Source organism: Varanus komodoensis, unplaced genomic scaffold, assembly GCF_004798865.1.
Source record: "Varanus komodoensis strain SLA01 unplaced genomic scaffold, ASM479886v1 scaffold28, whole genome shotgun sequence".
NCBI lineage: Eukaryota > Metazoa > Chordata > Lepidosauria > Squamata > Varanidae > Varanus > Varanus komodoensis.
This window is the reverse complement of record NW_025335727.1, coordinates 7,954,939-7,967,281: the sequence shown is the minus strand read 5'-3', so window position 1 is coordinate 7,967,281 and position 12,343 is coordinate 7,954,939. Positions and strand designations below refer to the sequence as shown.

The 12,343-nt window shown below is 43.4% G+C and overlaps 1 protein-coding gene across 4 annotated transcripts in view; it reads right to left on the bottom strand.

Moving 5' to 3' along the window:
* PLD1 (phospholipase D1) overlaps window positions 1–12,343 on the bottom strand; it is a 142,532-nt gene that overhangs the window by 33,408 nt on the left and 96,781 nt on the right. For all 4 annotated transcript variants that reach the window (XM_044434463.1, XM_044434462.1, XM_044434465.1 and 1 more), the window contains exons 12-18: window positions 10,422–10,503; window positions 6,259–6,369; window positions 5,329–5,535; window positions 5,006–5,207; window positions 4,728–4,856; window positions 3,008–3,126; window positions 417–530 (exon numbers count right to left, since the gene is read on the bottom strand). In XM_044434463.1, the coding sequence (XP_044290398.1) occupies window positions 417–530; window positions 3,008–3,126; window positions 4,728–4,856; window positions 5,006–5,207; window positions 5,329–5,535; window positions 6,259–6,369; window positions 10,422–10,503 (964 nt within the window). The remainder of the gene's footprint in view (window positions 1–416; window positions 531–3,007; window positions 3,127–4,727; window positions 4,857–5,005; window positions 5,208–5,328; window positions 5,536–6,258; window positions 6,370–10,421; window positions 10,504–12,343) is intronic.

Sequence of the window (12,343 nt, the reverse complement as noted above, 5' to 3'; positions counted from 1 at the left end):
TCACTGTGGGTAAATGCAATCATTACTACAAAATATAGGCACACTAATATTTTCAAGCATTCTCCATCCTGCCATAAGGACTAGTAACACAGGCTATGATTTTCAGGGCAGTAAATCCTGTTGCACTCCATGGGCTTCCCTGTGAGTCCACACGCTTAGGACCACTCTATTCTGAGGCTTGGGTTTTCAAGATTTTTAATCAAGATTCTCCAGGGTAAAAGAAAAAAACAAGTGGAGAGAATATTATTCACAATATCTCCTGATATATCAAGAACTTAGGGCCATCTGTTAAATGAAAGTGATATTTGATCTAGCAGTTTGTGGCAGTTTCAATTTAAGAAATGTTTTACGAGGCTGAAGCTAACCTCCAGGCAGGAAGGCAATTATAAATGCTCTGTGTCAAACACAACTCTTACCTGCACCTTGGCAGAAATGGATTCAGGGACCTGGTACTTCAATTCATCAGCTGTCTTCTGAGATTTTGGCAACAGGAATGGGTAGGAAAGGGATCTGTATTTAGATTTCATGATCTGGGGGGTTATACAGAATAAAATAGGTGGTCAGACTTGTACGTATTCTGTTTAATATCATATTTGAATCCTGCAATGCTGTAGTGTTATGGACAATACTAAATTTAAGGTACCGGGACTGAAAACGCTGTGAACTGCCCAGAGAGCTTCAGCCATGGGCAGTACAGAAATGTAATGTAAGAGTAAGAAGGAGGAGGAGGAAACTGAAACATTTTATTTGATTGTGTTCATCTTTTCTTCTTCTTGTTTCCTCTTCATGTTGTTTAGACTTTGTTTTGAAACATTTAACAAAACAGTTTTTTAAAAAAATACCTCAGCTGCAATTCTATGTACATTTTTCTGGGAGTAACCTCCATTGAGTTACTCTCTAATTCTCTCTACAGTGAGAATTACTCTCAGTAACATACAGAGGATTGTAAGGCACATTTCAGAGAATTACCATGTAATGCAGAGAATTACCAAAACCAAGTTTAAAATTACTGTGGGAGAAATACACACACACACAACGCTCAATGATTTTTTACTCGCTCTCAGCTTTTGGAAATGTTCAAAATGCAGATTTTTGTGGGGGCCAGCACCAAACAAACAAACAAACATTTATTTATTTGGTCCTCCCCCCTCTTTTTAAGAACTCAAAGCAGCTTACATAATTGTTGCCTCCTAAACTCAGTATTATCCCTATAACAACAACCCTGTGAGGTTGGTTGGACTGAGAGCCTGTGACTGGTCCAAAGTTACCTAGTTGTCTCCATTGCTGAGCAGGGACTAGAATCTAGATTGTTTGAGACCCAATCCTGTGCACTTAACCCCTACACAAGTTTTTCACACATTCCAGTGAAAAACTTGTCATCAGATTTCAAACTGCAATGAACTCCCCCCACTTTGCTATAAAAACATCTGAATTATGACTTAGCGTGCAAGAGTATGCATATTTAAATAAAGTTCCTCCAACTCAGTGTCCCTTAGCCAGCCAGTCTGGGAATGGTAGGGCTTTTCTGCCTAAAGTCGTATAGGATAGTACCTTTAAAAGCTGGACAAGAAAAGTGAAAATTATTTCAACAGTTCCAGCTGGATTTACCAGTTGCCAGGTTCTGAATGTGAGAGAATGGTCATTTTCAAAGAAGCTGGTTGACCATACCAAATCCAGCCTGTTGTCAAAGCATCGTGTATGTTCACACCTTCCTGAAGTTCTGTATAAGGACAAGCTAAACTTTGCAATCAATATAAATTGAATGAATTGAACAAAACTGTGCATATTATAGGCTTATTCTGCAAAGAGAAAGGCCATGAATCTCTGTCTCCTGACTAATGACCCCTTTTCTGGCTTCACTGATTTCAGTAGTTGCTGCCCAGGTAGTTTCAAGTTAATTGCAGTTTCCAGACATGAGGAACAGCATATATCAGACAAAATAATGGAACATATGAATCCTTCCCCTGGCTGGTACTTCTGAGGGTGGCGACAATGAGAAGCCTTTCTCAGGGATGGTCTCTTATTACAAAATGATCTTCCCACCGAGGCCAGCTTGGCACCAACTCTCTTCAGTCCCTGATTAAGACTGCCTCCTTTTCCCAGGCTTTGGAGGGTATTTAATGGCATGACATTGGGCATTTTTGTCAGTGGTTTAACAAGGCCTAGTTAGTCTTGACATTGTTTTAGTTGTTAAATTGATTTTAAATGTTGTATATTGAAAAATGGAAGTGATATTTTAATGTATTTCTTGTCAGTGTGCTTGTGTCTTCTTGTCAACTGTCCAGAGAACTTTGGTTATTGGGCAATACAAAAATGAAATTTAAACCTGCAATTTCCAGGATGCTGAATTCTTTGCCCAGCATTGCATTCAGTGTTTGAATGGAATCTCAAGAGCCAAAAACAGGAAAGCTTGAAATAACTAAGCAATTATGTTTTCTTTTCATTTCTCATCTGGGATAGGTGCAGGGTCCCAGTCTGATTCAGGACTGTGACAAGGGGGCCAGATGGCTTTTACAATCCATATTGGAGCCTATAATAGAACGAAAATTAAAAGCAGGTACTATATACCCACCTAAAGTCGTTCCTGATTTGGTCCTCCAGTCTGATCTATACATAATGCAGAATAGTACCATACCATTTCAGACATGATGCGGCACAGGTTTAGAATATTTTTGCATGTAAACATGGCTCCCTGTGAGTAACATGATGTATATTAGAAGGAAAGGTTCTATTTCGGCTTGTTCTCTATTATCTCCATCTATTTTGTATGGGAAGGGGGATCATGTTTTTGTTTTCATGTGAAAAAGCATTGCAAAATGTGATTTTGCACCACAACTGTAGTCTGAAATGGAACAGTCCCATTCACCCATCTCTGAATTTTCTTTCCTTATTCTGCTGCATACGGACAAGGTCACAGAATGCATCTGCAAGTCCTGCATTCAACATGTCACATATTAAACAGCCGGACAGGTTCATGCAGGTCGGCTCCTTTGTCCTGCAAGCCCACCTTGGTGAAGTTCCAGCGCTGGATAAAGTGCCGAGCCACATCCCGAGCCGCTTTCCCGTGCACCACCGAAGCAATGTCATGCCATGGCATCCTTGGTGTTGTGTAGCGATCAATGAAGTCTATGTGGCAGAAAGAGAACTATGTATCACTTATCAGCGAGGGATCAGTGGCTACTCAGATAGGTTGCCCAGATGCATCTGGCTGACCACTCTTGGAAACAGGATACTGGACTAAATAGGCCTTTGGTTTGATCCAGAACTGCTTGCCTTATGCTACAAACTTACCTCCACAAACTGGAAATTTTGGGAAACCATAAGGCCAGTTCAGATGTTTCCTGTTATATTAACAAGCTAGCTTCTACATCCAGTTTAAAAGAAGCCACCATTCCCTGTGTCATCTGAACTTGCAAGACAGGATGTTTAAGCTGCAGTTTGTGAGCCTAAACTGAAATTGTCATGATCCCTAGAACAGACCTTCTAGAGCACAGCAAAAGATTTTGAGGAGAACAAAGCATAGGCCACCTCCTCATAGGTAGAGGAGCCCTGTACCAGGCTTTCCAAGCCAGAAGACGTAACTCTGCTGTCATCCTCTGGCTCAGAGGATGAATACCCAGAAAACCACTATCTCCCCAACTCCACGGATATCTCAGGCTACAAAATGTGCTCCTCCAGCAGGGATGGAGCTGGCCATCCTACGGACTTGCCAGCCTGCACAAGGCTTCAGCTGGTTTAGGCCCCTGCTGAGACAACATTCTCCTACTGCCAGGCAGCATGGCCCACTTCTACTTTCTGCCTGACTTGATTTTACTACCAGCTTCTCCTGTGAGCCTCAAGGAACCACAGAACAGGACAGAAACCCTGTAGGGTTGTCTCTGCCATGCAGCAGGGAAATGTGACTTGGATGTGACCTGCTGCAGGTGGGACCATGAGGGTTCAATTGGTGACTGAATGGTGTAGCACGATTTTTAAGGTGTTGGCCTAGCTGAAGCGGACCATTTGGGTTCTGCTTCAGGTAGCAAAAATGCCTTAGGCCAGTACTGAAAAGATGGCTTATTCACACTAACTATAATTTAAACTGTGGCCTATCTAAAATCATAAGCAAATATTCCTACTCTCCTCCTCTGGAATGCAAAAGACAAGGAAGGGTGACTCCGAAGCCTGCAAGGTCTGCCATGGTTTCCAATTACGTCTGCACTGGGCCATTGTATCAACATATGGAGCAGGAAAAAATGTTGGTAAGCACTAGACCCCTGAAAACATCTGGCTTGCACAGGATGGCTTATGGCATTTTCAAATCCCTTGAAACATTTTCTTCAGCCTTGGAGGCCCAAGTTCAAGAACAAGGAATTGCTGCCCTGTGTGAACTGGCTCCCAAGAACTGAAGGACAGTGGTCTGGGAAGTTTCTGCTGGACATAAGGTTTATAGCATGAACCAAAAGAGTGCAGGTTGTCATAACTGGCAAGCAGAGGTTAGCCCTGAACTAGGACTGAGCAGCCCTGGGTTCTACTCCAACTCCCACTCTGCCATGCAGCTCACTGGGGACTTTGGGCCAGTCACTGATTCTCAGCCTAACCTACCTTACAGAGCTATTATGAGGAGTCACTGAAGATCGGGAGTAGGACCAGTATGTCACCTTCAAACCTTAAGACGAATGCTAGGCTATAAATATAACAAATAAAGAGAGGAAAGCACACTGATTCCAAGTTGCAGAGCCACTTACCAGCAAAAGGTTTATCAAGCTGGACCCAGTCTTTGAAGACAAAGTTGCAATAATCCTTTCCATGCCAGAATCTGGTTTCACCCTGAAGCTCTCCAACACCCGTCTTCAAGCTACGGATTGAACCTTTATCTGTTCCAAACAGTGAAACACACAGAGTTTTTTGGAACGTTGTGAGAACTCCCAGCACAACAAGATGAAAGTAGCAAGGCGGGAAGCATGCTCATCACATGCTGCCTCCTTCCTGTTTCCCACCATAAGGGTGACAATAACTCACTCACTTGACTCGCTGTCTACGCTGCTTACACTGTCTGCATGGTATAGGCCATGCCAGTGGAGCTGCTTGTAGATGCTGAACCTGGCAAATTTCTTAGTCCGTCCTATCCCTTTCATTCTTGAAAGATCCGGGGTGTCCTCGTTTTCTTGCAATGACAGCTCTCTCTGCGACCTATTGGTTGAGGGTTGAGCTGCTTCTGCTGAAGACTTTGGGTGAAAAGAGACAGGTAAAAGATGGTCTTTCCTCCCATCAGCCTAAATGTAGATACAGCTTCACGGATTTATGAATGCCCAGATCGACAGTTGGGACTGTATAAATAATACTTACAGAGAGATTCACTGCAGACTCAGACTTGGTTGCTGGCATCCGTTTTGCACTGCCAACATCGGTCAGTCGGTGCTCATTGTCGTCCCACCTGCCATAAGCCAGATCAATGCCTCCAACGAAAGCTATGGACTGGTCAATGACCACCAGTTTCTCATGGTGGGCCCACAAGTAAACAGTGGATGACACATGATCTGGGTGCCTCATTACCTGGATGAGAAGAAAACACCTACCTTAAAATCAGGTGCATTGTACGTAATGCCATTACGGGTTTTAAAAGATGCTACCTTTTGTCTTGCATTTAATCACTCATCTCAGCTGCCACTGGTGACCAAGAACTGCATGCAGGTGAGTGCACGTAATTCCCTCCAGGTACGTGAGCAGTTCAGCTAAGGAGGAACAGAAGGATCTATCCCTCCTTTACCAGCTCATTCCGGGTCTCTTCCAGCATAAAAAGGTACTTGTTGGGCTAAGGATGGCATGCTGCGTTCACCCTTATCCAGCTATTCCAATTATACTCTCTGCTTGTATGGCTGCAGCAACAATTCTTCTCCCTCAGCCATATGGAAATTTAGCAACCTTTCCAAGGAGCGGCAAAGAGCAACCTTTCTCTTTTGTCAGTCTGATAAGCTTCTGGTCTGCAAAATGTTTCACTGGAATGCAATGGGCTCCTAAGAGGGGCCCCTCTTCTGCACGGAAGACAAGCAGATGATTTCCCTTTGGAAGGCTGGCAAGTTTAGAGGATTTAGTAACTGGGCTGTGCTAGCTACTTGACTTGCCGTGCCGCAGCTGTTCAGTGGAGGCTCAGCTGCCTGTGAAGTATCCACCAAACGCAGTCTTATGATTGGGAGGCTATTCCTAAGCCACCTTAGTAGGATCTTGTATTTTGGAAAGTGGCCCAGAAATAAGGGTACTAATAAAGAGCATAAATACCTTAATGTTGGGATGCAGATGCATTAAGGTGCGCTTGGTGTACTCGCTGTTGATCCCAAGAGCAAGCTCTACCTCTTTGTAGAGCATCACAAAGATTTTCACTCCTTGTTGCTATCAAGAAACAAAATATAATTCAGATTTCTTGCCAATATGACGAGCAACACAAAGCAAGAAAGTTCTTACTCATTTTTGTGTACAAACTCTTCCTTTACAGGGTGATAGCACTTTGACTGGGCTGTAACAAGCAAGAACAACTGAGGTATCTTGTCTGGTTAAAAATGAGAGTGTATGTCTTTATTTTACTTCTTCTAGTCATGAACCATACTAAGTTAGTTAGATCATTACTGGAGGATCTTCCTTATTTTTGAAGTGTGGTGGTTTGTTCCTCCAAGGGCCTTTTTGGTGGTTGCACCCTGTGTTGAAATTCTTTTTTAATCTTATCGTCATTTAAAAATCCTTCTGTGCTGCCTGCCATATGCAGGTGATGTTTAAAACCGAAAATTCATGGAGCTTTTCAATTTTCTCCCTTGAAAAGCAAATGACCATCTTTGTTTCTATGAAAGCTGCCTTGCTATCTTTGTTTAGATGCTGTTCCCAGGTTGGTAAGAACTGATTTTGTAATTTGGGGTATTTTACACTGTGACATATCCATCATTCATAAAGAAATAGATACCTGAACACTAAAAATCCCACCCAGCTCCTTTTCCCATCACAAATTTCTTCAGGTACTGACATGCAGCTTCAAGACTCCTTTGCATCCTGGAGAGCTAGAAACTTGCCAGGTTGCTGGCTTGAATGCCTGACAGCAACACGCATACCTGCATGTTGGGATCTCCAAGCCGCACGGCAGCTTTGCTTGTTACGCATCAAAACCATGATGGGATGTTACAGAACATCTGTAATACCTCACGGGCAAAGATTTATTTAAAAATAGATATTTAAATTTTTGAACAATATATTGCATTTCATTTGCAGAGAACAACTTCTGGCATATTGAGACATCTCGAAGGAACAGTTGAAGTCTAGGGACATGCTGCTATGATAGAGGAACAGAACAGATTAACTCTCTCTCTCTCTCTCTCTCTCTCTCTCTCTCTCTCTCTCTCTCTCTCTCTCTCTCTCTCTCTTTCCCCCTGCCCCATTTCCCTGTGCTAACTTCAGGGGGGTTTTTTGCATGTAACTAGCACATGGACATGATGGAAGCCCAGACACCTGCAGTCCAGGCACCCAAAGTTCTGACTGATGTTATTCCAGGCTGCACACCTGGAAATGAGGCCTAAGATCAGTGGGACAACCTTCACTTTCCACACTTGCTATAACAATGGTACTTATTCTATCAGAGCCTTTCCTTTATGTTCCTGTATTTGCTGCCTTATTTGCGCTTCTTCACCTACTGGCTAGGAATCTCTACGTCTCCATTTTGTTCAGATTTCTGTTTTTCCTTGCTGAGCTCACACAATCCAGGATCCATGCAGGCTCTTCCCACACCACACGCAGAAATGGGTTTTTGTATGCATTTATCAGATGCACACATTTGTGAATATATACACTGGGAATGTATGTGAATTTCAGTGCAGTTCACAAATCATTTGAAAGGGCCATTTACAATCCTGAATGTGAACAGGTGCACACATTCTCCAAAAATGGCATGACTTTCCAAGTTTGCATTGCATTGGAAAAATCTGGATCTTAAAAAATGAACAACTTCAAAGAGGCACAACTTTCTTATTTTAACCAACCAAAAACCTGACCACAACCAGTACAGGAGTAAGCGGTGCTGAACTCTGAAGTCGAGCTCAGAATTTCAGCGGACTGGAGCATCCTGTTGTCCCACCGCTGTGAAACACACATCACAAGCTGGAAAAGCGGAGAGCAAGTGGTGTAGTGGTTAGAGTGTTGGTCTGGGAAATCTTGGTTCTATTCCCCACTTGGCCACAAAGCTCACTGGATGACTTTGGGCCTGTCCTACCTCGCAAGGCTATTGTGAAGATAAAATGGAGAGAACAAAAGCACTATGTGAAGTGCACTGAGTTCCTTGAAGGAACACAAGTAGGATTTAAATCTAATAAATGGATGAGTACAATGTATAGGTTTCTGACCACAAATTATGTCTGGCTCCACATCTGGTTCCAGGAGGTATGAATGGATCACCGTAGGGGTAACATGCAGAACTATTTTCAAATTACAGGAGGTGAGGGGAGAATAAAGGAAAGAGGTCATTCAGGTTTACCTTTTGTGCCAGTCTCTTTAACTACTGCTTTTGGAAGTCTGCATCTGGGCAACCTATCTGAGTAGCCACTGATCCCTCGCTGATAAGTGATACATAGTTCTCTTTCTGCCACATAGACTTCATTGATCGCTACACAACACCAAGGATGCCATGGCATGACAGATCTAGAAATTGAGGGGAGTGAGGGAGTGGGGCCAAAACTCTGTAGTGAAACACATATATTGCTTGCAGATGTTCCTTGATTGAATTCACATTTCTAAGTAGGGCTAGGAAAAGCTCTTGTCTGAAACCCTGCAAGTGCATCTGTCAGCCCATGTCAGCAGCACTGAGCTAGGTGGACCGATGGCCTCACTCACTGAGAAGCCGCTTCCTCTAAAGATGTGCACTGGCCTCCTTCCTGCCAGCCCTCCCGTCCTCTGCGTAAAATTCAGGCTCTCTTCCCATGCGCTGTTCATAATGACAAACACTTTAGCAGTCTGGAATAAACATGAGTCCAAGTAGTCCTAGCAATCTATTTTTTAAAGTCTCCCACTAGCTTGGAAATATGTGTCTCTTTCTGCCTGCTGGCCTGCCTGTCTATTCCAGAGTTTTCTCTTAGAAATCCCGGGACCTGAAAGCAGAGCAATCCAAAGTACCTGTGCATTTCAGACATTTGGGCAAACTATTTTTGTTCTCGTCAATTTCAAAACATCTCCTCTTTCCCCGATTTACATTCTTTACCCCCTCCCACCAGCATATAAGTTATAAGCCTAAAGAGCAGGCAATATTCATGGAAGAAGCAGACTTTGCCACAAAGGGAGGAGCAGGTTTTGACCTATAAGTGTTTGGGAAGATACTTTTCCCGCACTGGCGCAAAGGCCTTTTATGATAAGGATATGAAGGTCCAATGAAAATGGTATTTCAGCACAAGCTCTGTAAGCCAGTCTGACCCATGTAACAATAAAGCTTGGACACAGCCCAGAGATATTCTCCAGCAATTAGATCTCTATCTCTTCAGAGAAGATCAATGCCTACCATTAGTCATGTAATGAGAATCCATTTCGAATAGAGACACGTATAATAAATCACGCCACGTTGTGATGGCATCTTTCTGAAAAGTCAATTTATATTATCTCAGTGATCACCATTTCTATTATACACAGTGGGCCAAAAAAGTCTGCTGATTGGAGTAAAGATGTAGTTCAACAGTGACAGAAGAACAGGGATGGCCAAACACCCTCCTGCTTGCACTGAAAATTAACTGGACTGTGAGTATTTCAGCCAAACACTTGAAAACATTTCAAGGGTGGAGCCCATTATCTTGCCCCTTGGGCTCTGCTGTGCTCACCCCTTCCCCATGGTATAACTCCTTTTGCAGAGGGAAGGCAGAAGTGGCATGGAGGGCTGTGGGGGTGGAGGAAGGGGCCAGCTCAAAATGGGAGCACCCCCTTTCGGTAGGGGGAGTTTACCTCTCGAATTCCACCCTTTAGAATACGCATCCCATCTGTATTCAGGAACTGGTGTGACTCAGCTTAGTTTGTGGGTCCAGGGTCATAGTTCCAGCGAAGAGTAAGACCATGTTTCCATGAGCTTGTAGCATGCAGCTCAGTGGAACTGACCCTCCAACCTCAAGCCAGTGGGTCAAACCTGGCCCGCTTGGGGTCCCAAGGCAGCCTCCAGCATTCCTCAGGTAGCCACATCTGCTGTACCTCATTCAGACCCCTTTCCCTGACTGCTACCCCAAAATCAAATTCGGTCCTCAGAATCGGTTTCATGCAAAAGTTGCCAGTGATGAACTGGGAATTTCAGTGTAACTGCTCATGGATTTAGTGGATGCAGGTTGGCCCCTTCTCTCAGCCATAGCTCCTTATTTGCAGTATCAGGGAGGGGGGCAGCTAAAGCAGGCCCACCTTTCAGAACTTTGTAAGGCTGGGTTGGGGAAAGCAGCACTTACCGCTTTCCGCCTCAAAATGCAGTCCAGTCTCCAGCGATTCCCTTCCACCACCGGCCGTTTCATGAAAATTTCTGGGCTCAGCCTGAAGAAAAGAGATGAAAAGAAAAGAAAAATATCTGAGCTAATTCCAAATATATATTAAGACATGAGCACAAGTCAAGTCTTAATGAGGAGTAAATAGACTGATCTCTCATTATCATCATGGTCACCATCATTACCACCACATTTCTTCCCTTCGTGAGGAACCTGAGGCAGTTTAAAGTTTCTCCTCCTTTCAATTTTATCCATAGAAAAAACCTTAAATAGGTTAGGCTGTAATTAGTTCAAAGCTGGTCCTGGCTACTACTTAGTGCAGGCATCTTGCACTGGGCCACTTTCAGCTATATTGGACAGCAATGCCTATCATTTTGGCTAGGAATGATGGGAACTGCATGCCAATACAACTGGAGGTTATCCAGTGAGAGCAGGCAAATTTACTGTTTCTGGAACATTCCTGGAATCTTTATGGTCAAAGTCAGTGGCGGGCTGACTTTGGTCTTGGCCATCTATTTTTGTTCTTTACTGCAGCCTTCTGCACTGAGACCCCAATTATGGAGCACTCTGCTGCTGGAGCTTCGCCAAGCATCCACCTTATTGAGTTTCAGGCACCTGGCAAAAACTTTCCTTTCCCAGTGCATCTTTTCCGCCAGCTAGACTATTTACACCAGAGCATGGTTTTAATTATATTACCATGTGTTTTATTTTTATTTAAGTATTTTATTGCGGCTGCTTTTTGTTTATTTACTATATCTGAATGATATTAATTTATTAATGTTATTTGTTGATTTTATACTGCAATGGCCTCCCAGAGAACATGCTGCTAATGGGCAGCTTTTAAACAAATTATTGTGTGTGTGTGTGTACGCGCGCGCACACGCGCTAGCCAATGATCTAGAAATTTACAAAGCAATTATACATAGCTGGGATCTCATGGTACTTAAGGCTACAACACAGCTTTGTTGTGATTTGAACTGTGTACTGAAAAACACAGAGGACTTTCTCCCTCTCTTCTCCCACTGCAGCCCTCCAAATTTCTGCCCAGAGTAGTTCCTATCAGCTAAACTATTTTACTGGGTTTCATATAAGGTAGGCAGTGGGTCAGGGGCTTGAAAGATCACTCCACCCAGTTTAGCATTCTTTGCAAGAATCTTAGCAGCTGCCAGTTGGTCTGCTGGAAAGTCACCAAAAGTTACAAAGTAGACTGGAACCTGCTTCCTGGCTCGATTAACCAATGCTTGCAAAAGGAGTACACCCCATTTAATGAAATAATAATAAGTATGCCCCCATGGAATGATTTGTTTTCTGAGTGTGCTTTCTATTCATTATGTTTAACAATCCTCCCTATATGCAGTCAACATCTGTGACTGAATCAACAGTCTTTTGTTTGCGAAATGCACATGATGAGTAATTGGTCACTTGAGGGCCAAGGAGGGGCAAAAGCTGTGGTAGAGAAAGAGCACATGAGAAAGAACATGCTATTGTCATTCAGATGAATGAACCTGAAATTGCTGCACTGTTTGCATATGCGACTGTGATCATTGTCTGTTTCTGGGGCACAATCCAAGGATGGCCACTTGGTTATCAGTCAGATTCAATTCTAATTCAGCAACTCTGGATGGCAAACTTTGGTTCTAAGTAAACATGACAGGGAAGCCATATGGGGGCAAAAGAGACACAAAGGTGATTAAGGGAGCAAGATCTTCCCTCTTCTTACCTCCCCACAATCCAAGAATGTTTCTTTCAACCTAGATCTAATCCTGGAATTGAGCCATTTCAGGGGAGAAAAGTGCCTGAAATGATGGAGAATCTTAACTGGGAATTTTGGATTAGAAAGCAGGGGGGGCGGGGGAATGCAAAAGCCAACATCTTCTCCCAAATTTTAG